The following is a 26183-nucleotide window of genomic DNA, read 5'->3' as shown; positions in this document are numbered from 1 at the left end:
TCTAACTATATAGTTATAGAGAATAGAAAGCGCCTACGAACGGCCTACTTCTACTATATACTATACTAGATTATAGTCGCTAATATAATTATCGGCTAGATATCCGGTATATAACCTAGAACACGCGCCTATCGCGACAAGAGCGATCGAAGCCCTATACGAAGAGGTAATAGCCCTCTAAGGCGTATTAATACTACTACCTCTATATACCGCGATGACCTTCCGCCTAAACCTTCTAACTACCGAGCCGCTATAAAACACCGCTTCTCCTAATAGTAGATCGAAGCTATAGCTAAGGAGTTTACTAAAGCCCTAGTAATAGGCACATTTAGATAGGTAATAAAGGAAGAGAAGGATCAGGATGCTTAGTAAGAGGAGGGACTTTAGCTACTACTACCGCTTAAGTAGGTATATAAATATAAACTAGACGAGTACGGTATACTAAAGAGCTTTAAGGCTAGGCTATACGTAAGAGGCGATTTGTAAGGAACATACTTAGACATATACGCCGCTATACTACTAGTAAGTATGTTCCGCCTCTACTATACTATAGCCGCGAGCTTCGACCTAGAAGCCGAACAATTCGATATTATTAACGCCTTCCTAAACTCGGACCTACTATATACTATATATCTATAACCACCTCCTAGAATCGATAGGCTATCCTATAGACACGCCCTTAAGCTAGTTAAGGCCCTCTACGGTCTAAAGGAGTCCCCTTTATTATAGTATAACTCCCTAACCGAGACGCTAGCCTCCCTTAGACTAGTACCCCTATCAGACTCCGAATGTATCTACTATAATAATAAGGTTATGTTCTTCTTTTACGTTAACGACCTAGTTATACTCTACTACCGTAAGTATAAGGCCTATACTACTAATATTAAGCAGCGGCTACTTACTAAGTACGAGATATACGAGCTCGGTGATCTCTCCTAGTTCCTAGGAATTAAGGTTACGCGCGATAGAAACAAGCGCTTGCTATAGCTCTCTTAAGAAGACTATATTAAGAAGCTAGCCGCTAAATTTAGTATATCTACGAATATACGTAAAACGATAGTACTAGTAGATTAACACCTTAATTAGACCGTTCTAGAGGGTTATTAACCTACCTCTATCGCTATCCTTACGTACTAATAACGTATAGGATCCCTTAACTTCGCCGCTATATATACGCGGCCTAATATCGCCTTTTCCTTATCTATACTATCGTAGTATCTGACTAAGCTAACTAAGACACACCTTAAGCTTATAGATTAGTACTTACGCTATCTCCTAGAGACTAAGAACCTCTGCCTTATATATAGCGCTAGCAAACACATTACTAGCCTTTATAGCTAACTAGAGCGCCTCGGTAGTAACTACGAGTTCTTTAGAGCATCGGACGCGTCCTACGGCATAAATAATGATAGGACTAGCTCAAATAGCTAGGTCTTTATACTGTTTAGTAGACTAGTAGATTATAAGGTATCTAAACAAATCACTATCACTAAGTCCTTAATAGAGGCTAAGCTACTCGGGCTTTCGTAAGCCGCCTTAGAGCTTATATAGTAGGAACGAGTCTTCGCTAAGATATACCTTTAGTTTAATTAGCGTACCTACTTATACTACGACAATACGTAGACTATCCGCCTTGTTAACTAATAAGGGCAAAAGCTTAATACGAAGCTACGCTACGTTAATATCTACTACTACTAGCTCCGATAGCGAGACTAGCGCGGAGACATTGAGATTAAGTATCTTAGTACTAACGACATACCTATAGACGGGCTGACTAAGCTACTTCTACTATAGAAGTATAAGCACTTCGTTAAGCTACTTAATATAGCTAAAGAAGGCGTAGACCTACGTACCTTAGTACCCTCTATAGCCGTATTAGGAGGTAACGGGCTAACAGACGCCTAAGAAGCCGTAGTAGCGGCCGTCCCTTATCTCGAAACGAACACCGAACGGCTTTATCTTTACGGACACCTCTCTAGAAGCGCTAGTAGGCGTAAAATACGGCCACTAGTAGCTACTAATACTATAGACAATAACAAAGCTAGGGTAAAGTATCTACTATTCACCGGTACGGCCCTAGTACTATTATTAACAGGTGTTTCTCGGACTCCTATTAGCTAATAGCGTAAGGGCGAGAAACACCCCTATTACTAGTAGTAGCGTACGCGCGCGACAAAAGTAGCGCGTCTAATTAGAAAGCGAGAAACGCCTCTAACTTACTACTAGTAACAACACTACTACCTTGTCACTATATTATCCGCTGCTTTCGCACCTTATATATAGTACACACTTGCCTAAAACAAAAAGGTGTCACCACCCTAAGGTAATGGCCTTTAAAAGTATAGAAAGTAAGGCACCCTAAAGGTGCCTTTTTAACTTTCCGACACCGTTACTCCGGTGTTACCTATTAGAGCCCTATTATACCTTATATAGTGCAAGCTCTATTGTAGATAGCCTAGTACATTACGCTACTAACTAGTATCTTATACTCCCTAGGGGTAGAGCGAGCTCTCTTACTATTCGCCGGAGCGAAATAACTTAGTATAGAGCAATTATCGGACAATTCAATAAGTTAAGCGGACGACAATATATGTTTAAGCATACGATAAGACTAAGGCTACCCCTGGATTGAACTCAGGACCTTTGATGTTTGCCGGTGGGTGAGATGATTGCACACTCAAGTGAAAGTCCGTGCAACGGGACTATCACCTGAGCCATCTTACCGGCAACAGTCACACATTCTATGCTTTATTATATAGGTAACAATGGCAGCAGTGAAAGTGAGGAATAAGGGAAGGGGTACAAAGCTCACCTCACTCACCTCAGCTCACTTCACTTGAAACAGCTGACTTACCCTCACTGCAGCAGCAGCAACACCGAGGGCCTGACGTCACTGCCATAGGTAGGGGGGGTAGTTATGACAGGGTGCACGCGATCACATGGGAATCAGCTCATTCACTCCAGCGCACGAGCTGAGGGGGTGTGTCGCGATCCGAGCGTGCACATAGGCAACATCCCATCATCAAAACTTGAGGCCACGTACGCTAAGAATCAGGTGACTGATTAGTCACCTGCAGCCTCTTCAAGAGCAACACTTGTCCATTCTAGATAGACACATGCAATACACAACCTGCTTTTGAAACACCCTACATGAGCCCGTACAATAACTTCCCACACTTCTAACGTGATATATGCGAGTTACTTCATCAATTACATGGCCCTCGGCACTGCACCTCTCATCTTCGCCTGGCTATCCGATCTTATCCCCCAGGATCCAGAAGCGCGCAGCCTCATCGTGGGGGTTAGTGTGGCGGGATACTATGCCATTTCTGCTTGGAGCCAGGTTCTGGTCTGGCCGGCGAGTCAGGCTCCGTACTCTAAGTATGGGTGGCAGTCGTGCATCGCGATCTGGGTTCTGTGCATCGGCATGACTTGTGTGCTGAGGTATGTGGATGTGCGATACCTGCTGCCAAAGCGACTAGATGCCGGGGAAGTGGTGGTTGCTGGCCATGCCGTTGTGGATGGAGATGTTGTGCCGGCGGATGAACTGGATGGGAAGAAGAGTGCTGAGGTTGTGGCGGAGTGGGCAGATGGGGATAGGAAGGAGACACGGGAGCTGTTTGATAGGATGAATGTGTAGTGATGATTGATGAATCTATGATGAAGAAGTGCCTGCGCCGTGCTAAGTTCCAAACGCTCTCATTGGTCAATGTAGTGGCCGCGCTAGCTGATGTTCGACCAACGTCAAGTGTCCAAAAAAGCAACTTCCGCTGGTGCAACTCACCGTCGACCATCAACAACACCGCACGGCCGATTCAAACAACACCAAACTTACACAAGAGCTGAAGTTTATCATGAAGAGGTGGACCGTACAAGGACAGACAACAGGAACAGGGATGAAGGAAGCAGTGGCGATGCCGAGGCGATATGCGCGGACATCTCAGCTTTCAGGCCAGGGCTTAGGGCTGCTCTGAAACTGGAGACAGCTCCCACTCCACCGAACATGCGACGACGCTTTTGACTCCAACATCACCAACACACCGTCAGAGCAGCCGCGCAATGCACGGCATATCTCGCATTCCGACCGCAAACATGCGCCACCACAAAAGCGAGTATGCGAAGCATAAATATGCAAAGCTTCTGCCTGGAGGATGCCAAGAGTGTGTTGCGTGGCGCAGTAGCAGTCCGGCGTCCCGGGTCGACGTCAATGTCATGGTAGGCAACTGGATACCTATAAGCAGGCTGTAAGATGGTGGTGGCTTTGGTAGGCAGTCGTTTGGTATAGATTGAAGCATTCTTGATTTGGAGGGACAACTTGGGTAGATGGAGTACTTACATTGAACAGCGGCGACTTCGAGATTGTTACATCAGCATACCATATATTCATCACAGACTATACTACTCGACAAACATGGCAGACAGCAAGGCACAAGAAGCGGCTCGAGAGGAGCAAGATGAGCAATGGGTCGAGGTAGCTCCCCCGGCATATGAGGCGTCGGCCAATGGTGCGGACGAGGAGGGGGACCTCTATTATGCCACACCGCAACATACTGGCCTGAACGAGAAGACAGCATCACTTCCCCAGGAGCCAAGCAGACCCGAAACAGATTCCACCAACCTTGCGACTGTCTCGAAGGACGATGTGAAAGCGCGCCAGCAAGAAGAAGCTGCCGTGTGGTACAAGCAAGCTCCACTCCTATCAGAAGCGCCGCCACTGCCGGTCAAAGAACCCATTCACGTCCCATCGGAGCATTCTATGGCCTTGGAGCACTTAAAACATATGCCAGCGCTCCCAGTCCGACCGAAATTCGACGACGAGATGCTTGCTCTGCAACTGCAACAAGAGAAGCAGGAAAGGGCTGCAGTACTGCCTCCCCCGCCGCATACTTACAAGATTACGGACAGCATCGATAGTTTCTCTTACACCTTCTCATGGCGCAGGCCCCTCACGGACCACCCAACGCTCTCAATCACAGCCAACGACACATCCACGAACGCATCGCATTGGCGCCTGAACTACCAATCCAAATACTCCAGCCGCTTACATCGCTACCAAGCAGACCAAGCCCGAGTTGATGGCGATTTCCCAGCACGCCAGATCGCTGAGATTAAGTTCCCAGAGTTCATCCTACCAGGCTGTGGTCCCACGATCACGTTTGAAGCTCATGAAGACGCGATCGACCGGAAAGGGTCAGCCCACGCTATGCGGGAGGACAAGTTCATGAAATGCTCGGGCTGGTTCACGACACAATACGCTCTTGAGGTCCCCTCCTTCGGTGGAGCGCGCTGTACATGGCGCCCAGCACAAAGTGCCACGGACCCATCGCAACCAAGCCCGGCCAGCACCTCTCAACCACAACGCATCACGACCGGCGACCTCATGGCTCAAGCAAAACGCTACATGAACGACGACACCTGGACACCATACCCGAATCAGCAGCTCATCATATCACAAACCAACCACATCGTCGCGACATACACCCGCGCAGCGCCATGGGCGAAAGATGCCGGCATCCTGCACATCGTCCGTCCCCACGATATCCAGTATCTCGATGAATACATCGAAGGCATCATCATCGCCACAGTCGCGATGGTGGGGATGCAAGATAGGCTGGGACTGGCGAGTTCGTTGATGCAGGCTAGTACGGAGGGTGTGTTGGCGAGTAGAAGGGTACAACAGAAGACGACGCAATCAACCCCCCGAAGTGCAAGTGGTGTCGTCCTTGCAGAAGAGCCTAACGTGCAGTCTCACTACACAACGTCCCAACCGGCTACGACAGAGTATGTCGACGTCGCGGAGGGAGCCGTGGGGGAGTACAAAGAGAGCAAGATCCAGCGATCACTAAGGCGGCTGTCTGATCGTCTGGCGGCGAAGAGTGAGGCGTTGTTGTTGCCGCAGATGAGGATGAGGGAGGGGACGTCCGTCGTGGCTGATGAGAAAGTCTGAGAGTATGGTTGGAAGTGAGCAGCGTGTCCCTTGAGCGTGTGTATGTATCAGATTTGTTGTGCTTGTTGGCAGTCCGCTTGGATCATTGAACGTTGTTATCTTGTTGCTTGACGTCGATTACATCCAGCACCGTGCATCAATCACTTCATGTCCCAATCCGTCGGGACTTCCTACGTCCGCCCACGGTCCCGGAAGCACACAGCCTTCCCAACAAGGGACCGAGCGTAGAGGGCAAAAGGTGATGCAAAGAAGACGTCAATTCGTCGAAGGCTTGTGTCATCATTACGTGCATCGCAGCATCCATCCATCTATCTATATCACAAACCCCATACAACGACACTCCGCCACCACACATTAGCATAACCATTCCTCCATTCCATCAAATCAAGTCATATCATCCGTTCATCTCAGTCATCACATTTCTGTCATCATCACACCCTCTCATCTTCAAAGGACACAAACCTCCGTCCCATCCTCTTCAATATGACACTGCGGCTCCGTAGCACACTCCCACTTCCCCACCTCATCAACCCAACATTGCCGCTTGCTTACCTTCTCCTCAACATCCCGCTTGAGAACGCAGTACTCACTCCCATCCTCATTCTCAAAGCATTGTGGCTCCGTGGCGCACTTCTGCTCCCCTTGCTCGTCGATGTAGCATTGGCGCTTGGTGAGGTGCTCGCTGCGCTTCAGGACGCATGCGATGGTGCCGTCTTCTTGTTCCTTGCAGACGGGGGTGGTGGAGCAGTGCGATTTGCCCTCTTCGTCGATGTAGCATTGGCGCTTGGCGAGGTCGGCACTGCGCTTCAGCACACAGGCGAGAGTCCCGTCTGGCTGGGTTGTGCAAGTGGGCGTGTCGTTGCAGTGCGATTCGCCCTCTTCGTCGATGTAGCATTGTCGCTTGGCGAGATCCTCACTGCGCTTCAGGACGCATGTGATTGTGCCGTCGTCGTGGGTGGTGCAGATGGGAGTGTCGTTACAGTGAGACTCGCCGTCCTCAGTGATCCAGCATTGCCGCTTCTCGAGTTCTTCGCTCTCGGCACGCTTGAGGACACAGGTGATTGTGCCGTCCTCGTGGGTTGTGCAGATGGGTGTTGTGCTGCAGGTCTGTTTGCCGGACTCGTCGATGGAGCATTGTCGCTTGGCGAGCTCGTTTTCACTTCTTCTGAGGACACAGGCGATCGAGCCGTCGGGTTGGGTTGTGCATGTGGGTGTTGTGCTGCATGTTTGCTTGCCTTCTGCGTCGATGTAGCATTGTCGCTTGTCGAGGGGTGCTGCGAAGGTGGTGCCGGCTAGTGTGATGGCAGCGACTGCTGCGGTGAAGAAGGTGGACTTCATAATGATGTGTCTAAGTCTTGAAGTCTTCCCGACAATGTGTGAGGTGGTAGGAGAAGAGACGAGAGATGGAAGATTTTTATATGAAGAGCGTCGCCCGGTCAATGCGCAATCGAGTGAATGGATATGCAGTATTCTTACTCAAGCTTATGCTCGTGGCGAGAAGTATCTGGAGACGGATCGTCAGCTACCTCGTGTCCATCACGACCTTATGTATCCACCGTGCCGTAGTGGTGTGTGCCTCATGTGGCGATGTCTTCCACAACGCCATCTATTCGCAGACATGCTGCTGTGTTTTCGTGTGCAGTAGGATCCATCCGTATTCCAGTAGCGCCGACTAGTGAGTGTCTTGCACTGCAAAGGATGCATCCTGCGTGCATTCGGTAGCATTGGCATTCGGCAACTCAGAAGTAAGCACGTGGTAAGTAATCCGTGGTGGCACAGTGGAAGAGAGAGTCGTGTGTTGTGAGTCGTTGAAGATGCGAGAGATGTGGTCATGATGCTATTCTTGTCTGCTAGTGGCCGTTGTGGGTCGTGGCTTGGCTGACTGGCGGAAGGAGCACTGCGATACGACTTCGGAGCAAGCGGCAGGAAACTGGTGGCCTAGATCCATATCGAGCATGTAGAGAATCTTCCGTACCTTCTGTGGCAGTTCGATGCATATGTCGTGCGAGGCCACGTCGGAGAAAAAGTCGTAGAGGTTGGGTTCTTGAAGACATTTTTACGCTATACGAAAGATTGACCAATCGGAGCGAACCTCCGCTTGACCACCTCTCTTCCTCGAAATGCCTCCTGCCTTGCCTTCTGCCCGGCATGAACAGCAGACAGCCTACTCGCATGCTGCCGAGTCGCCGTGGGACATAGTACAACTCGGAGATAGCGAGTCGGGGAGCAGTACCCGGCGCTGGGAATGGGAAGATTGCGGATGAGCGTTGGTGAAACAGTAAGCTCGTTCTCATGCACTGATTACATGACCAGAAGATCCTCCGGTTCGTATGTCCATTGCAGAGTATAGCCTTCTTCGCCAAGTGCCTGGCCCCATATACCGAGAGCGAGATTCGAATCAAACCGTCAGATGCTGTGAAAAGCTCGCCCGAGCGCAGAGATACCACTGCCACGGACCTGCAATGCAGCATGTCACCGTGTGCTTAGGCTTGACACGAGGACCAAAAGACAGCATCCACGGCCAATGACCTCAATGCTTACAATTTTGCATGCGGTGGTCCTTGATCGCGAGTCCTTGCAACATGTGCGGATGCATTCACAGCCTTCGTACAGCGAGCCTACAGAATTGCCAGTCTCGGTGCTCTGGCGCTGGAAATGAATCACCGGGATCCATATAGCTTCTAGGACTATAGACCAGACAAGAAACTACGCACTCCAGCACGTGGCCAACTCTCGATCATCGAGGCGGCAATACCGAAGCATAGCTTTCGCGCAAGCAGTAGAATCATCGTGCGCGTGTTGGCCCATGATCGTACCTCCTACGACGCCTGAGGCACGAAGGATCCATCAGCTTCCATCAAGGAGCCGTCAGATGCCGTGACCATCTCCTCTTCTGTCCCAGGTACCTCGCTTACTAGCTATCGTGTGATAGCATGCCAACCTTTGCTCAAGCTTCGATACCGATTGGCCTAGAAGCAGGGTATGTTTCTGTCGTCCTCAAGAGGATGCCCTATCCACTGGCCTTTATACGCTACATGTTTCTGTGCTCGGATTCTACGAACCGGTGCCTTGGTTATGGATTTACACGAGTCATGCCGATATCAGACTCTATCACTCTCGGTGCGAGGCCGCTGTGGTACGCTGGAGGTATACCGGGTCCCCTGATTCGTGCTGCGAGTTCAGTAGTAGCATGTTGCCCGCGCTACGCATTACTACATCACATGTAAGTGAATAAGCTTATTTACCGCAGTTTCCCCATACAAATGAGTGGCTGGGAATTTTTTGAGGACGAGAGTGAATGATTTAGATTTTTCCTGTCCCATACCAGTGGCTCGAAATGAGGACCATAGTCGGATAAAAGACTTACGATCCCTCGCATATTCTGCACTATTCACAAATTCACCATCGTCGAAGTCGAGAATAGTATCCGTACATTCTACACTTTCTCCTCTTACAATATTCACCACTACATCACAAGCGCTTCAGAAGCATAGCACGACGCTGTGACTCAAAGCACCAACACCACATCACAGCACAGCAAGCCAAATCACAGGCACAGATAAAGCCCTTCCAGCAATATCAACCACGCAACCACTTCTCGAAATGGACGCCCTCTCCAGCATGATCAACTACGGAATCGCCGGTAGGATCTGCCTCCACGTCGCCTCCGAGCGCGGCTGGACCAGCGAGTGGAAGACCGTCCAATATCGCAAGAAGCGCACTCCAAGCGCCCGCAAGGTCATCCAGATGAGCACAGAGAGCGTCACCTCCTCAAGTGACGCATGCGACTCGGCAGTAGTCATGAGCGACGCTGCCTCCTCGAGCACAGAGAGCGCCTCCACCGTCTCGAGCGACAACCTCGAGACCCCCGACTTCAAAAAGTCCACAAGCCGCAACAACAGCTTCGCATGCCTGGCCTACTTCTACGACTGGGACGAGCAGCCAGACGACTTCTGCATCCATCTCGCCGGCGTAGACTTCGAGGACAAGAAGGATCCGTACCTCGTCGACACCGAGGACGTATACCTCTACGACTGCCCCATCACCAACGTCGTCGATCTGTACGAAGACCTCGACCGTGTGCAGCAGCAGCTGGAATGGGAGGCGCTCGAAGCGGAAGAGGAAGAGATGGCGCGTCAAGCATCCCTCGCGTCCGCAGCCCTCGCAGCCACCCTCCCAGTCGAGGACACCAAATGGTGCCCCCCATCAGACTGGCTCTCCACCGGCCCCCTCGAAGACGACTCCATCAGCAACAGCCCCTCCAAATTCCGCCACGTCGCCTCCTACATCCCCGTCCTCCCGGAAAAAGAACTCGACCCCAGCTCCCGCGACTTCGCCGGTACCGGATGCATGTCCGCCCTCGAGCGCAAGCAGCGTCTGCACAGCTGGCTCATGGCGTCCGAGCAGTGCGGCGACTGGTGCTTCTCGCGCAGCGAGAGATCTGGCCGCTTCCGTGTTCACACTATGAACACCGAGCACATGTGGAAGACGCGGAGCGACGAGGATTGGGAGGGGTTTGAGGATGGTGATGATGAGGGGGAGGATATGTGGTCGTGGGATGCGCATCCGTGCTTTGCGGATGTGGAGTATGAGGAGATGCCGGTTGTGGTGGGGAGGAATGCGGGGTGGGAGGGGTGGACGGTTGTTATTAGGGGGACGCTGTGGTGTAGGGGGATGTGGTGGATGTGAAGGGGTGGTACGGCTTTGATGCGGGGATTACTTGAGGCGATATACGAATTTGAAGGGATACGACGATACTACGGAGGGGATGATCTGCACGGCATGGGGTTTGGAATGGGTTATGGAGATGATCGCGTCGCGTTGTTTACTGCTTACTGAGCAAGGTCTAAGAGCATGTCGACCACACTGTCGACTGCTCGAGCACAAGGACTTACTTTGAATGATGCGTTACGCGACGAGCTATGGTGTGCGCGACAAGCTATGGCTATGCTTCTCGACTGTTTGAGCGTTCTGTACTGCGGATAAGAGATACTACACAATAAAACGCAAAGCTGAAAAATTGTTGGTCCACTGCATTTCTATGTCTTTTACCGTGCCTCCTGCCTGATCGATGCTTCAACGTCGTATTCGTGCTTCACAGGTCCTTCGCGTCATGTCCCATACCTCTTCATCCATCTTGTACTTCAGCAGAAGCAATCTCATGGGGGAGTGATCAGAATAAGGATCATCCAGAACGTGGGTGCCGCTGCATAAGTTCGTCACGTCTCTGGGTCTTCCGCACGAAGCGTACGCCGAAGGTCTGTGGCGACGGCATCGGGAATAGTGTTGCGTGAATGCGTCCTGAGGTCCGTGTCTGATGCGGTGCGCTATGCCCAAGAAGAGCAGCTAGTTGGCTGTAGTTGACGGAATGGCCTTGGGACATGCGCAGATCTTCCAAGATATGCAACCCAGCTCAGAGTCCAGGTGAGACATGTCTCGTGCATGGCAAAGCAAAGAGCGTTGGTCTTGTCTCACAGCTCAGCTCGGATCTCTTGTTCAACAGGCTTCCTGATTGCCACATTAAGCCTCTCCCACATGCCCTCCACATTCATATCTTCTCGGCCGTCGAACTTCTCCTTGATCATCGGCTGGGTATTGCCTGAAGCCTCATCGGGGTTGCGGAAGACGATGTTACGTTTGAGACCCATGCTCAAATGGATCGCTCTCGGTGAGTTTTGGTACTCTGCTGTGGCTTTCTGACCTTCGATGAGTGATAAGATATTGCTGGCCACGACCTTGGCCTGTGCTGCACCGGGTCTTGCGGCTTTGTGGAGGCCTGTGTCTGCGATGTCGCCGACCGCGAAGATGTTGGGGTACTGGTCGTCCTGAATCTGCAGAGTCTTGTTGATGCGAATAAAACCATTTGCTGGGTTGATTAAGCCGTCCGGGTTCTTCGTCGCCAGACTTTGAATCATCCCATTGTTCGGCCTTTGCCCGGTAGCCAGTATAACAAACTCTGCTGAGACTCGCTGACCGTTCGTGAGCTCAACGTCGACAGTCTCGCCGTCATTACGGAAGCCACCTTCAGGGACCTTGGCTCGGGCCTGGGTGATCAGCTCGATGCCTTTCTCCTCGAAAGCGTCCTTGAGGATGTTGTGGAAGTCGCTATGGAACTGATGCATCAGGTTCTCACGGGAGTGGACAAGGGTGACTCTCTTCTCTGGGTAAATCTCCTTGAGATCTAGAGCCATCTGCACCCCAACGGCACCACCCCCGATGATCGCCACAGATGTAGAAGCAGCAAGCTGACTCTGGTATGCTTGCAGATACTTGACCGAAGATGCATCGTCATCATACGGCATCATCGAGGGAGCCGCCAGACGGGTGCCAGTTGCCAGGACCAGATAGTCGAATGGTATTTTGTTTGAGCCATTCCATTTCTTGTCGATCACGAGATGATCTGGGTGAACGTGAGTAGCTCGAGCAGCTACAGTGCTGTGTCGTGATGATGGCGTGAACACGCCATTGTACGGAACGAATGCCTTCTGCTCATAGCCTGGCAGTATGGCGAATCTGGGCTGCAGTCCTGGTCAGTCGGGTCATTGCATTGCATCGGACAATTGCTTCGGGCAATTGCTTTGTGTCGGACAGTTGCGTTGTGTCGGGCGATTGCATCGCATCGTGGGAGGCTTACGAAGGTGAAGACGTGGTTGAAGTGAGTATGAGGCTCAACAAGGAGGACTCTATGAGATGCCGGTATGATGCTCATGAGCTCACGAGCTGCATTCTGTTCCGATGATTAGCTACACTACTGCATCGTCTTCTGTGACTCGAGTCTTACGATGCCAACATAACTGCCGCCAACGACCACAACGTTCTTGAGTGCAGAAGCCATGTGAAGCATCAATAGAATGAGTACACAAAAGAGCATATCAGACGGATCTGATAAAGGCTGTCATGCTTGGTATATATGCCTCCGGTACGATCGTACGTTGACATGCCGAAGACGGCGCGAGGCAGTCACGTCGGAGTGTCGGTCATAACGGAGCCGAACCGCGTCAGCAGGAGTGGAATTGTTCCACGGTGTCCCATGCTCAATAACGGCTGCACGAGTCGCATTCCTTGCCCCTGAAATGGCGAAGGCACGTGGAAGGATGAAATACGGGCATGTCGATGGCGGAGAGACAAGATGGCAAGCCGGGGAGAAGATTCACGCCACGTGCACGCATCGGCATTGTGCTCGGCAAGAGCTTTAGTGTCCTGACTAAGCGAAGCTTAAGCTGACACGAAACAATCCATGTCCATCTCTCCTGAACAACACTCCGCGTACAATATATCGCAATGTCTGCAGATCGGTTTCGACAAGAGTCGAGTCGCAATACTCCGCGCAATGCTCCGACGGGGCGTGAGTATCAGCTCATACTGATGGCCGGACAGCTTTGACACCGACCCGCGCTCATACCACAAGGAGCCATGACGGAGTATAAGCCGATTGTACGGCGTGGCAGGCCAACCCAAGCATTGCCGGAGTTCCGCCCAACATAGCAGATCTGCCAATCTTGACGTTGCCTCCTTGACAACATCAGGACTTTGCCTCCTTCAGTCACCCATCCGCATTACAGTCCCTTGATTCCGTGTTCCTCCGCAACCCGCTCGAAAGTATCATCGGCGTCAAGAACCGTCATCAGAACAACCCCAAGGTCTTTCACATGGAAACGATGCTGTAAAACGCTCCACTCGCCGCTCTCCTCATCCTGGTCGCAATGGACCACGATCACACCCTTCTCGCTCCAGTCTTTGCCATCCACGACCACAAGTCCGCTGGGATACAGCCGATTCACGTTCCAGGGATCTGATTGCTGACGATCGAGAACCCGTTGGACGGTCCCAATGTGGAGGTAGAGCGCTCCTTGGACATCCTCCGCGCTGCTGTCTGCAGGCTTGGCGAACCCCATCTCGTCCCACTCCGACTCGGGTACGTGGAGGTTGGTTTCGTTGTATGCTTTCATGGCCTCGTGACACACCTCATTGGCCAAAGAAGAATCGACATTGGTAGTGTAAACAAGCCATTTTGCCAGGTCCTGGTTCGACTTCTCGGTCTGATCTAATGCTGCAGGTGCACCTTCTGGGAGACGCAGCTTCTTCGATTGTGCCATGGTCGAGGATTGTCAAGTGCCTGTCAGTTCTAGTACTGGGCAAATTGTTGGACTGTTGATGTTGTCAGGGTTTCAAAGGAAGGACGTCTGAGGGAAGATCGACCTGTCAAGCTAAAAGTGGAGACGTGACGGTCTTGGCATTTCAGTCCAGGGAATGGGGCAAGTACGGTGGCTTTGTGGCGGGTCGTACTGAACGTCACTTACCGGTGAAGGAGTATCAGCTGAAGTGTTACATCTTGGAGAAAGCTCCGCTACGCTAAGAATCGCACCTCCTTGCTTCGGCGCGACCGACCTGATGCATCGACGATTGAGCTTCTCTGACAGCAACGCGGGAGCCAACAGTACCGAAGCAACAGAAGCTGAAAAGACCAACTTGACAACCCTACACTTTCTGAGAGCGGAAGAGTCTGCTCGGTTGCTTGGTCACTCCGCTCCATCATACCTAAGCGTTGAATATCGAAAGACGTTCCGATCTACGAGCTCTCACAGCTCTGCGGCGGTTCTTGGCGGATCCTTACAGGTACCACAGTACCGCTGCAATACTCAGACAGCGCTTGCGTGTACCATTCGACGATGATGGTCTGGGAAACGCTTCACCTCAGCTGAGCTGCAGCGGTTGCACCGTCGAGGCTGACTCCCAAGATGACGGACTCACGCCCTTTATCATTCCGGCGAGCCTTGTCTGAGATCCACTGCTCAGCTTGAGAAAAATTTGAAGCATCACGAGTACGAAGCATTTGATATGGTCACTTGTAGTGCATGATGTCGATCGATCCATTCCAATGAAGGTAGTGCCTACGATGTGCGCGGCCTATAAGACCATCGAAAGTATGGCGTCTGGTTGTATCCATCGTCGCCCAGCTCAAATTCCACAGCCGACATTATCTCAGACATGAAAGCTCAAGTGTTCGTTTCCATGGGGCTCCTGGCTGCCGCTCACGCCTCAGTAATCAAGGCACGCCAATTCGGTCCCCAAGACATTCTCAACTACGTCTGCGAAGGAGACTCAAAGGGAGACATGCCAGGTATACAATCTTCTTCCAATCTCTATGCATGCTTATTGACACAACTTCAGAGATCTGCAAGAACATGTGCTATGGTACGTAAGTAGCCTCCACGGACGACTCAAGCTTCTAACAATCTTCCCAGGAGTCTATTGCCAAGGCTTCTCAACATCAATGTACTGGGACAAGCCAGACAGGGAAACTAGCACAGCCAGAGCAAAGACCGCAGGCTGTGGAAGTGGCAATCGCTGCAGCAAATCTCCCTATGGCTCAGGTTGCCAATGCGACGAGTTTCCATTCCGCTCGGTCACGAGGCCATCGGGCTTCCTTCCAGTCAATCGCTGTGTTCCGAGTGGACAGAATCGAGGTATTCAGCTCTGATCTCGAGATAGGCATATACTGATCAATGGTACAGCTCAAAGCAACGTCCTCAAGCAATTCTACTACTCGCAGGGCAGCTACAGCGGCACCGGTCTAGGCGGTCAGCCTGGACAGTTCACACTCTCTTTCGCGAACTATGGGGATGTCAAGTACTGCGGTTTCGAAGAAGACTGCAAGAATGGTGAGCATAAACACAAACCTCTTCTGCCAGAGTCCCAGCTGATCGGCTTAGATGGCAACCAGTATAACAGGAATGGAGAGATCGCCGACAAGAAGGATTCGAAGCGGGGGGCTGGTATGCTGAACACCTATGTCACCGAGAAAGGACAGATCATCCATGTACCTGGCGGCGCGTTCCCAGGCGATCGTGTGTGGACACCAGATTCTTACGATGAGGACCTTGATTTTGACATTGACTTCATCGTTGGGCCTAGTAACGAGACAGTGGTGTGATGGAAGTGACAAGCAGCCTGTGAGAAGTGCAAGATGGCAGGACGAGACATCAAAGTTGATCGTAGAAGCAGTAACTAGCCGATATCGTTATCCCATGTCAGTGCCTAATCCCAAAACGCATAAACCCAACACTCAACACTCTGCCTCACCTCCTCGTTCTCCGTTCCCAACACAATAGGCGAGCAATGGATACACCCAGCCGCAGTATTCGGATCCTCCTCCGATGCAGAGTCCGAGAACTTGATGATGCAGACATCCTCAGGGGTCTGATTTGGCATCCAATACCACTTCAGCTTCTCAGGATCTCGTGGTGGACCGTGCAGCCACGCTTTGACAATGTACTCGCCATTCTCCGTAACTGCGCTGGGTACGCGGAAGGTGGTGATGGGGAGGCTCGGATGGATCGATGCTGCGGTAGTCGAGGACTGCAATGGGGTCGCGTTTGACGGTCTTGAGGGGACGCTGGTGATGCAATTAGCTTGAGAACATTCGGGGGTTGATGTTCGTGACAGCAACGAGAGCCTTACCCAAACACTGTATGCAGCATAACGTGGCACTCGTACCACTGCTCCTTGAGCACGCATCGCTATCGCTTCGGCAACTGGCTTGGCAAATTCGGAAACGTCCTTCCTGCACATCGTCAATGTATCTCGCAGAGACTCCAACGTCATGTCGCAGTGAGCCTCTCGTGAAGGCTCATCGGACGACGACGTATCTCGACCGACCACTGCATCTATCAGCCATCGCAAATCAACGAGTAATAACGGGCCAACCCACCAAAAATCCGATCCTGAGGCAGAGCCTTAATAGCCTGATCCCTCTCCCCTCCCGCCTTGATCACATGGTTGATATCAGCCTGCCTCGTAGCCGCCTCTCGTCTGAACGTCAAATTATGCACAACACCACGAGCGGCACCCGTCAGCTTCAAGATGAGGTCGATTGCCTCGGGAGCATAAATATCCTCCGCGTTGGTGCCTTGCAGAAGCTCTTCTCCAGCCAAGGAGGACTTGTGCTTGATGTATGTGAAAGCCTGTACATCGAGGCCTTCGGCGCCTTTGGCGATGTCATTTGAGGTGCTGAAGTCGCGCAGCTGGATCTTCTCCTCTGCGGCTCGGATGTTGGCTGGACCTGCGAAGATGGCTCGTTCTTCGGCTGGGACTGAGAGGTCTGGTTCACAGAAGCGGAAGATGCCGTAGGTGTGTTGAGACTCTGCTTCGCCCATGATGGAAGTTTTCCGATGGAGTCTTTCAAATAATCTCAAGGCTGCTTAGCAGCTGAGATTGACAGTAACGAAGCTGAGAATTTGTATGAAGCTCATGTACCTGCTGTTCTGGCCGGTCTTTCGGCGGCTGAAGGAAGGCGATGCTGTCGGTGACGAGTCCACTCACCATGATCATGCTGCGTCGAACAGGTGTAGCACCTGGATATCCCAGCACAAATAGCACGGGGCACAAGATACGTATCCCAGCTCGCAGCTCATGCTTCTGTGCTGTGCGGTATGAGCCGTGTAATGTCAGCAGCTCGATCTGGTCGTTAAGACATTGCAACGCGCGCGACATGATCAATTGCAGACGGTGATACCGGTCAAGAGAACGAGGCTGGTCATGATCCTTGTGTCAATGTCGACGTGATGTCTTGGAAAGCGTAAGGAGAAAGTGGGATCCATTCCGGGTGCACGGATGCTCTTGGCAGTTGAAGACGTCAGCTTTCTGCTTTCACGTGTCCCTTGGTCTCGGATAGCCAGACTCAAGCACGGACCAGTCCGTGGAGAGTCTGGGCTAAACATTGGCTTCGGCTGCATACAGTAGATTCAAGCTGCAAAAATAGCTATTTTCTAACGACCGAATCTCGATAATCTAAGCACGCTACCCTTCGAGATTGTAAATTGCCGATAGTATTACGTTGTCCGATTTTCGCTAGTATATCGCGACGTCGCTATATAGAAACGGGGTGTAATCTATTATTTAACGTAGAGAGCTACTTTTGCGTCGCAATAACGAAGCATATATCCAATTTATACGGAGACAACGGCCATCGAATCGTAGCCCCGAGTTAGACCTATCGAGTAATATGCCCGGATTTGCGAGATTCGTTGTTGTTGTTGCGCAATTCGTCGGGATAGTTTAGCTATTTGGCCAAATTCTTCGCAGCGCTCACACAATGTTTAGCCTAGACCTCCGTCAGCTATGGTCGGAGGTCTGGTTCCGAGACCACGTGTCGCTTCACGCCATCACCGCACATCGCAAGGCTCAGACGATCACATCACCTACAGGCGCCGAACCGATACTTCGAACACAATATGCGCGAACACGAATCGATGCGTGGACAAGCGATACGCGATGCCAGGAGTACCGACAGCGTCAAGAGCTAGGCCGTGGGAGAAGCTCCAATGAGATGCTTTTGTACACACATCCAAGTCGTGAGGGCTCTATCCGCAATCAGCTTCCGTATGGAGTCTTTCCTCCCTCCACTTGACAGTACTGCCACTCCCTTTGGCTGCTTGGACCTTTATTCGAGCCCTTGTCTTGGCATGCTTACAATCGGTGGCCTCCCTTCCTAGCTCTTTACCCTTCAACTCGCTTCTACGAGGTCATTTTTGGAATACCGTACAGCCGCAGCATCGCACTGTAGAGGTCGTCGATATCTTTTGATGTCTCCGATGTCCAACCCCATCATGGTGCAACGTGATGCATAATGATAACGAATTCCAAGCTTGACCACGTTGGCATACTCACGGATCTCATTGGCGGCTCTCGGCGTTCCCTGCAGCTTCGTAACCAGAGGCAGAATGTTGCCTTTCACGCCATTCTCATTAACCGCATGGTGGACAATCTCGAGAACAAGATTACCAAAAATCACCGGCTGCCCGAGCTGTTTGCTGAAGGCGTTGACGTCGTAGAGTATGTAGTCTTCTCTCCCCTGCATTCGAGATGGAAAGTGTTGATGGCATAGAACATGGCGCGGCACTCTATATAAGTGGCTCGGCATGCCCGGAGAAGTCCGAGGGGATGTCGAGTCGAGCGAAAGAGGCGAGTGAACTTCATCGAGGTGAGTTCGATGAAGTTACCATCGCGCTGATAAAGTGCTAGTTCCCAGATGTGGTTGCGCAGCTCTGCTGGCAGTCTACCGAGAGGCGAGTTGTCCATGATCGCCCTACTGCGACTTGGGTCAGTTCCTGCCAAATCATTGAATTTCATGGCTGTTCACCGCCGATACAGCACGGATGGCACTTCACGATGTGTCTTGTCATATGAAAACTAGACTTCGCTGTCATTGATCGGTCCCGCGAACAGACCTTGTGGGAATGCGCGCAGTCATCGTGCGATCATGTACGGGGTCTGTCGCGGTGGAGAGCTTTGGCGTGGTGGCTACGTGTCGTACACAGCCACGATCACATGTCAACGAGCTGCATCGGACGTCGACCCGCATGTGGATCCGAATTCCACACCACGCACAATGAATTTTACCTGTGCCTCATAAGAACTTCTGCGGCCTCCGACATCCTCTCCAGCAAACATGGCGATCTTGAAGGAGTTGCCAGGCGTGACAGTCACCATTGTGACTGGTGGGCGAGATCTTGAGGAGCACACTACCGCTGATATCATGCCGACAAAGCGCACTTTCAACTGCCTGGTCGAGGCCAGCTCGGATCAGATCTTCAAGGTGCAGTACCGCGTGAGAGATCCTCATGTCTTTGAAGGCTCGGACCTACGATTCACTGTGTACGTGGACGGAGAAGAGACAGACGGGACTCTGATATCCAAAGCAGAAGCCAACAGCGGCACTGCAGCCAGGGCTAGTCGCGGACTGCAGGTTGCACGAGACATGATGCGCAGGTACAAGTTCACTGATGTTGAGATCGGTATGTATCACCCGTTCACACGTGCGGCACATCCCTGAACTGCAGGACAGTGGGCTATGCAAGTTCCTCTCTTCCCTCGGCGACTGCTTCCATGGCACCTTTCGGGTACAGGCCGGGCATGCTCACTCCCGCGACCAATACTTCAAGAGGCACAACAAGCGCTTCACGTAGCGTCGTATCGGCAACAACGCACACACCAGTGTCCAATATGGATGAGCTGGGCACCATCAAGATCGAGGTCACGCACGTGAACAGACGCCGCACGGAACCCTTCCGAGTCTCCGGTGATCATATCACCAATGTCGACAAGAAGAAAAAGTCTGCCAGACATAGTCCTGTGTCGCATGTGATCAGGTATGTGGTCTCAAAGCCGTGAAATTTCGTCGCTGACTGGGAAAAGTCTATGCAAGCCCGAGAAGACCAGGCCTGTCGAGAGCGTATGGGTCGTCGACAGCATCTGGGGCACTCCAAAGCCAGCTGCTACCTTCGTCTTCCACTGCCGCTCCTCACGTACGTGTTACCTTCGCATGCAGATAGACTGAGGTTCGCGCTTGCATTTACTGACTGGCTGGCAGGCCTGCTACACACTATGCTCAAGCTCAACTTGAGTGTCATTGAGGAGGCTTCAGAGGAGCCAAGTTACCGTGGATCAGACAGCGTACTAGTTGACAACATACTGGGAGCAGATGTGAGTTCCTCGGCCTTTTCAGTCTAGGCATACACTAATCCCTCCACGCAGGCCCTTCGAGGACGCGGCATGCACAAGACAGATCAACCAGGCATCCCACCGAACGTCCTCGCCGACAGACTCCAGGATCTCGCCATCTCGCGTCTATCAGAACCTCTTGGTACCGCCTCTGTCACCTCGTTCTCCAGCTCTAATGGCGCTGCCCGCATCTTTACGCCGAGCTCGACGACCGCCACGAACATTGGCACCTACACGCCAAGCTCGATGACAACGACCAACGTTGGCATCTACACACCGGCCGCGCAAGATGATCCGGACGACTCGGATTCCGATATCTTCTCCACGCCGCCGGAGACCACAAGAGCCAGCAGTCCAGCTCCAACTACTCCAAGGCAGTCAACTGGTCTCAATGAATCGTGACTTGACTTTCAACGAGAAGGACGATGCACGACAGGAGTGAGTGATAGGAATACTGGAAAAAAAGGAGTTGACCAGGGAACTTAAGTGGAGATACATGCACGGTACCGAGAGTTCTGCCAGGCTTTGTCCGGTCTGGTCACAGATGCCAGCCTGTGGCATGGGGAAGTGAGTATGAAGAGTCCGTCCCGTTTAGTAGACGAGAGGATACCCACGAATGCAACAAATCACTCGGACGCCTAGCGCTTTTGTAGCTCGGCGCAAACTTTGTGGTTCTCAACAGAGCATGCGCTGCCAGCCACAAGTTTCCCTGACAACATTGAGGCGGTTTGCATTGGAAGCTCTGACAGGTCGAATAGTCTTCAAGCACCCGTACGCTGTCATGCGTCGGCACGATACTGATTTGGTGACGTTCTCTACTGATACACAAGGGTATACACGATACATTGAATCCACTCCCCCAACGCCTCGCTAATCCGACTCGCTTGATTCTGATGAAGAGCACCGCGCGCTAATCCTTGCCTCCCGCAATCCTTTCCAACCGCTATACCGAGAGAACGACACACTCGAGTCACGCCTGCGAGCCCCCTGTCCACTTCTGCTATTGATCACCCAATGCCCCTTGTGATCCAGCTTCAACTTGATCCTTGGCCGATCGTCCGCAACAGTCGGACTCTATCCCGGTGGACTGCCTTGCGGACCACTAACGCTATTCTGCCTGCTCGCGCCAAACTTCAGCTTCAACTTCGGCTTGGGAGGCTGCGTCACTGCTGGTGGGGAAGCACTCTTAGCTGACAAGCTCGTCAGGCTCGTGATGCCTCCACCTGTGAGACTCGTCACAGATGATCGTGGAGGTGGAGAGCCCGCGAAGCTGCTTGCTGGTGCGGGCGAGATGACATCTGGCGAAGGACCGAATGGGTTCGCAGCAGCTGAATCGAAAGATCGGAAGCCTCCCACGTTAAGGTTGAGTGGAGCGGCGGGTGGCGTTGGAGTAGTCGCGGAAAAGCTGGCTTGGGGTGAAAGACTGGTGGGTTGTTGAAGAATCTGCGAAGACTGAGGTGTTATGGCGCGCGATGGCACAGTCATTCCAGATGGGTATCTTCCTGGCGTTGCTGGGGAAGTGACGATCTGTTGTGCCTTACGAGAAGCACTAATTCCCAGACTCAACACGACAGGCCTACTCTTGCCAGCTGCAGACGGTTTGCGCGAAGGTGCGCTACCTGGGGTCGATGCATTGAATATCTTGATAGCCTTCGGAGACGCTTCGCGAATGTCTACACTTGGCTTTCGTTTGGGTCCGCCCAGACTAAGCCTGATGCCTGATTTTTCGGTACTCGGTGTCGGGATTGTCGGTGGAGGTGGCATCGACACGACCGCTGCTTGTGCTTGGGCGGCTGCCATCTGTTGCGCCGCAGTGTTGATGCGAGTCTTCAGTGCTTGAGCCGCGGCGGCGTCGTCGGCTTTCTTGGCGATGGCTCGCTTGGTATCTTCACCAAGAGGACCACTATACTTCAGGCCATGGACTTCCAGGCTCTGGTAGTCCTCGAAAGGAAGTCCCTTCACAGGCTTTGTCCTGTATGGGCCCTCCTGGTAGAAACGCACTTTACCCTTGCCCTCGCGCACACACTTGTACGGACGAGGCAGCTTCATCATCACAGTGAGAGAAGTGACAGCCTCGTAGATCAAGGCTGCAATGTCGCAAAAGCCTGCAATCTCGTCTAGCGAGATGACGGGCGACGTAGCAGCATACCACAACGCCTGCTTGAAGACCTCGCTGTCCTGCAGTGTCACCTTAAGAGCAGCCAGGGCACCTTCTGTGGTTGTCTTCCGAGTCGCTTCGATGCGTTTCGCTTCATTGCTGGCTCCCTCTTCCACGATCAGGCCATCGGCGGGGGGAGGCGCTGCTTCAGTCTTCTCCACCGGATCGTCACCTAATGCAATATGGCCCAGAGCTTCGCCAAGTAGTATCGTGAGACGGGCTCTGACGTAAGGTGATCGATCCTCCACGAGATTGTATATCAGGTGCTTCATGACAGGCATGCGGCGTGTCAAGCCAATCTCGTTGAGACATCTAAATGCCTCCAGTCGCACGTTGTCTGCTGTGCTCGATCTCGTGTACTGTAGCAGTTCTTTGGTCTTGTCTTTGACGATGCCAGCTTTGGTAAGCTTTTGCAGGCACTGAATGGCAGTGGTTGAGTAGATGTTCTGGTGCGTCACAACCCACTCATCTAGGCGTCGATAGCGTTCAATCTCATCGATCGCCATCTGCTCAAAATCTGCATCAGGGTTGATCTCCTCTTGCTCTTCTTCCTCAGGAGGCTCTTCCTCGCTGAAGCTGAATTCGTAGGTTGGTGCTGCAGGAGGCTTGATAATGCGGTGCGATACCACGAGCGAATCAGCCAGGCAACTCATCAGGGTTGAGACGTAATGGCAATCCGAGTAAGGGTTGTCGGAGTTGTCATTGAACTTCAGCTTATCCACGAAGAATTGCTCGACTGCTTTCGGGACCTTGCCTTCGTCGTTCCTCAACTTCGACATGGCCCGAGGTATGGCACATTGCATAATGAAGGCTACCCGGCTGGTGAAATCGTTCGGGCGTGGCATCACGCCATCCTCCTCGCAGAACATCTCGGCGAAGGCTTTCATGAGGTGCGTCTGGCCGATCTCAAGCACTTGATTCCTCGCCAGCATTGCAAGTCCCTCGGCTGCCATAACGCGGATTCCGTAGAAGTATCGCTCGTCCATCAGCGTCCGGAGCAGAATAGACAGCGACACGTGATGAGGCGGGGCTCCAACAAGTTGTCGCATAGATTCCCATTGTGCCACAACGTCCCTATCTTGCTGCAGCTGGGAGATGTACATGTAGAGGGGCTGCACGAGATGGATCCTGCCCAGCCACTCGAAATCGGCGTCCATACGAATCCACTCGTAGCTTTCGCCTCTCATCTTGTCCTCGTCTTCTTTGCTCCAGTCCATCAAATTCCACTCCGCCATGTCTTCAGGTCGGTCGAGAACGTCGCCCAGGCAATACAGAAGCGCTTCATCGGCATTTTCGCCTGCTTGACCTTCGGCTGCCGCGCGTTCCCTCTGTCTCCTGGATCGCTTGAGGCGCTTGTACTTTGTGTTGTACGGGATCTCCAGCTTTGTTACTGTCTCTTTAATCTCCACAATATGTTCGTAAGGCGTGCCATCAGCTTCGTGGATTCTGATGGTCATGGGTCCGGTGAACACGGGCTGGAGCGCGCCTGCGTAGACGTCCCCAACATGCTCCTTCACCTCCCGCATGAAGTTGTTCGGAGCGAAGAGAGGCTTGGTCTGTCTGTCTGCTTGTCGCTGTCTGATGTCCATTTCAACGACCAGTTTCTTCTTGTTGAACTTCTGGGTGACGTAGAAGATGGGACATCCCGCACCAATTACCCACTGCCTGAAGAACTGTTCCAGCTTGTTATGACCCAGCTTCTCGCATGTGCGCTGGAACTCGGCAGTAGATAGTGCACCATTGTGGAGAGTACCAGTCTTCGCATTGAGGAAAATCTTGTTGATGATGCGCATCACTCCGGTAGAGCCAGATGATTTGATCAGACGACGATCCAGTATACCTAGTACTAACGTCGATTTCAGATCGAGGAACTCGCGAATGGACGGATCCAGATGAAGCAGATAGCCGTGATCTTGTATCGATGGCCTATCCACATCAAGGTCGTACACCTTCTCGGACGCCAGCTTCTGCTCCCATCGATACTGATTGTTACCTGATAGCTTCTTCATGAACACATCCGTGAGGTAGCCAGCTATTCCGGCCACTGCCCAGGCATCCGTGGGTTCTCTGGGAATTATGTTGACACCACTCCACTGATCCGCGACGGCTCGAACAAGGATGCGAGTGTTTCTGTCAATCGGCTCGATGATCTCCTCTGGGAAAAGTAGACGGGTGCTGCAAATTGACAGACCGGCCGCGGCAGAAGTGTCGTGAATTGCATCGTCGACGAAAAGCATCTGGTAGCTGGAGAATGGGAATCTACCACAATGCACGCTAAGGTGGTCGACCGCCTGACATATCGGGAAGCAGGTGTTCTGCACCTCGTCTGTCCGGCCCGGCAAACAGAACGCCTCGACCTTCACAGCAGTCGCCGCAAGCTTCTCTTCCTCGTCTGCAGTCCTTGTGCTTGTCAAATCCACAGACTCAAAAGGTCCAATCGCGAAACCGACGTGGCGTGCGCATACTGCGTCGTTGAGGCTGTAAGTGACCGTATGACGGCTGTCATCGTACGAGTCCGCAACATCTTCGAGGAGGGAGCCAACGCAGAGAATGGCCAGTTCTAGCGCAGCATCTTCCTCGCTGAGATCGATCAAGAATTCATCGGCCATGGGTGTGTTGTCCGTTTTCGCGGGCGCGTCGGTACCGTTGACCATCTCGACATCGCCATTTGTAGCTGCTACGCCATCGCCGTTTTCCAGCACTTGACCAGTCTTCGGTCTTCTGAAGGCATCGCCGAGTGTGCGCGGGCATCGAATCGCAATCTCCCACTGTGCACGTGTAGTCGCATCGTCAACACATGGAAATATGCTGGAAGTGTTGCCAGCCCACGGCTCGAGTTTGGTGTAGAGATGCGGGTATCGCTTGTCCGTCTCCTCGCAACCAATCCAGTGTACACCATCGCGAGAACTCTCCACCTCAAATTCGACGGTGAGCTTGATGGGAGCAAACGTCGGTCCCAGCTGCTGCGCCTTCTCCAAGATGGGCGTCTCTGCCACCTCACTCTCTTGCTGCACCGCTGCCGCACTGTCGCCTTGGAGCTCCTGGATCTTCAGCTTCGGCGGCAGTGTCACATACAGCTCTGGCTGAGGTGCTGGCTTCATCGAGTGCTCCACCTTGCCCTTCAGCATCGCATGCTGGTGCACTGTCGACTTGGCCGACACATGCGCTCGATACGGATCATCGTAGTCCCATTTCGCCGTGATTCCCCCGACCTGCACCTGCGTAACTTTCGCCTGTCTGCATTGTAGCTGGATGGTTCGCAGTTCCTTGGAGGTTGGCTGGACTGTGATCTCGGTGCTGCCTTTGAGTGAGCGCGCAGGAAAGTCGACATCGAGGTCGACGCGCTGCTTGACTATGTCATATGGGCGCAATGTCGGGATTTGGTCTAGGGGGATCTGGGGCGCCATGGCCCTATCAATACGCCAAATGCGCGCATCGAGCTGGTAGAAATGCGCTGGTCGTGCGGTGGTGTCGCGTGCAGGTGTTGGAAGTCGCGATTCTGAAGCTTGGGCCATCTCGCTTCTCGGCAAGCTGAGCCGAAAAGCTTAGTCACCGTAGCGTTCATCGTGCTTTCCA

The 26183-nt window shown here is 52.4% G+C and overlaps 10 protein-coding genes across 10 annotated transcripts; 5 read left to right on the top strand and 5 right to left on the bottom strand.

The window, feature by feature from the left end:
* Window positions 1-3214: 3214 nt before the first annotated feature.
* On the top strand, window positions 3215-3640 carry CLAFUR5_08746 (uncharacterized protein; the record flags this gene model as incomplete). Its single annotated transcript, XM_047907894.1, has 1 exon — window positions 3215-3640. The coding sequence occupies one exon, from the start codon at window positions 3215-3217 to the stop codon at window positions 3638-3640; it is 426 nt and encodes a 141-aa protein (XP_047759933.1).
* Window positions 3641-4411: 771 nt separating this feature from the next.
* CLAFUR5_08745 (uncharacterized protein) lies at window positions 4412-5947 on the top strand (the record flags this gene model as incomplete). Its single annotated transcript, XM_047907893.1, has 1 exon — window positions 4412-5947. The coding sequence occupies one exon, from the start codon at window positions 4412-4414 to the stop codon at window positions 5945-5947; it is 1536 nt and encodes a 511-aa protein (XP_047759930.1).
* A 447-nt stretch (window positions 5948-6394) lies between these two features.
* CLAFUR5_08744 (uncharacterized protein) lies at window positions 6395-7285 on the bottom strand (the record flags this gene model as incomplete). Its single annotated transcript, XM_047907892.1, has 1 exon — window positions 6395-7285. The coding sequence occupies one exon, from the start codon at window positions 7283-7285 to the stop codon at window positions 6395-6397; it is 891 nt and encodes a 296-aa protein (XP_047759931.1).
* A 2265-nt stretch (window positions 7286-9550) lies between these two features.
* On the top strand, window positions 9551-10636 carry CLAFUR5_08743 (uncharacterized protein; the record flags this gene model as incomplete). The annotated part of the gene is made up of 1 exon (XM_047907891.1): window positions 9551-10636. The coding sequence occupies one exon, from the start codon at window positions 9551-9553 to the stop codon at window positions 10634-10636; it is 1086 nt and encodes a 361-aa protein (XP_047759928.1).
* A 782-nt stretch (window positions 10637-11418) lies between these two features.
* Window positions 11419-12818, bottom strand: CLAFUR5_08742 (Fe-regulated protein 8; the record flags this gene model as incomplete). Its single annotated transcript, XM_047907890.1, has 3 exons — window positions 11419-12465; window positions 12582-12674; window positions 12729-12818. 3 exons carry the CDS (start codon window positions 12816-12818, stop codon window positions 11419-11421), a joined length of 1230 nt encoding a protein of 409 aa, XP_047759929.1.
* Window positions 12819-13503: 685 nt separating this feature from the next.
* CLAFUR5_08741 (uncharacterized protein) lies at window positions 13504-14043 on the bottom strand (the record flags this gene model as incomplete). Its single annotated transcript, XM_047907889.1, has 1 exon — window positions 13504-14043. The coding sequence occupies one exon, from the start codon at window positions 14041-14043 to the stop codon at window positions 13504-13506; it is 540 nt and encodes a 179-aa protein (XP_047759926.1).
* Window positions 14044-14935: 892 nt separating this feature from the next.
* Window positions 14936-15881, top strand: CLAFUR5_08740 (uncharacterized protein; the record flags this gene model as incomplete). Its single annotated transcript, XM_047907888.1, has 5 exons — window positions 14936-15068; window positions 15119-15142; window positions 15193-15414; window positions 15463-15609; window positions 15661-15881. 5 exons carry the CDS (start codon window positions 14936-14938, stop codon window positions 15879-15881), a joined length of 747 nt encoding a protein of 248 aa, XP_047759927.1.
* A 104-nt stretch (window positions 15882-15985) lies between these two features.
* CLAFUR5_08739 (Gibberellin cluster GA4 desaturase) lies at window positions 15986-17103 on the bottom strand (the record flags this gene model as incomplete). The annotated part of the gene is made up of 2 exons (XM_047907887.1): window positions 15986-16608; window positions 16659-17103. 2 exons carry the CDS (start codon window positions 17101-17103, stop codon window positions 15986-15988), a joined length of 1068 nt encoding a protein of 355 aa, XP_047759371.1.
* A 2294-nt stretch (window positions 17104-19397) lies between these two features.
* CLAFUR5_08738 (uncharacterized protein) lies at window positions 19398-20851 on the top strand (the record flags this gene model as incomplete). Its single annotated transcript, XM_047907886.1, has 5 exons — window positions 19398-19743; window positions 19794-20097; window positions 20144-20253; window positions 20319-20431; window positions 20483-20851. The coding sequence occupies 5 exons, from the start codon at window positions 19398-19400 to the stop codon at window positions 20849-20851; spliced, it is 1242 nt and encodes a 413-aa protein (XP_047759370.1).
* A 672-nt stretch (window positions 20852-21523) lies between these two features.
* Window positions 21524-26122, bottom strand: CLAFUR5_08737 (Transcription initiation factor TFIID subunit 2; the record flags this gene model as incomplete). The annotated part of the gene is made up of 1 exon (XM_047907885.1): window positions 21524-26122. The coding sequence occupies one exon, from the start codon at window positions 26120-26122 to the stop codon at window positions 21524-21526; it is 4599 nt and encodes a 1532-aa protein (XP_047759163.1).
* Between the last annotated feature and the right edge of the window lie 61 nt (window positions 26123-26183).

The sequence above is a fragment of the Fulvia fulva genome, chromosome 3, assembly GCF_020509005.1.
Source record: "Fulvia fulva chromosome 3, complete sequence".
NCBI lineage: Eukaryota > Fungi > Ascomycota > Dothideomycetes > Mycosphaerellales > Mycosphaerellaceae > Fulvia > Fulvia fulva.
The sequence above is the reverse complement of the archived record's forward strand: the minus strand, read 5'-3'. Positions and strand labels throughout refer to the sequence as shown.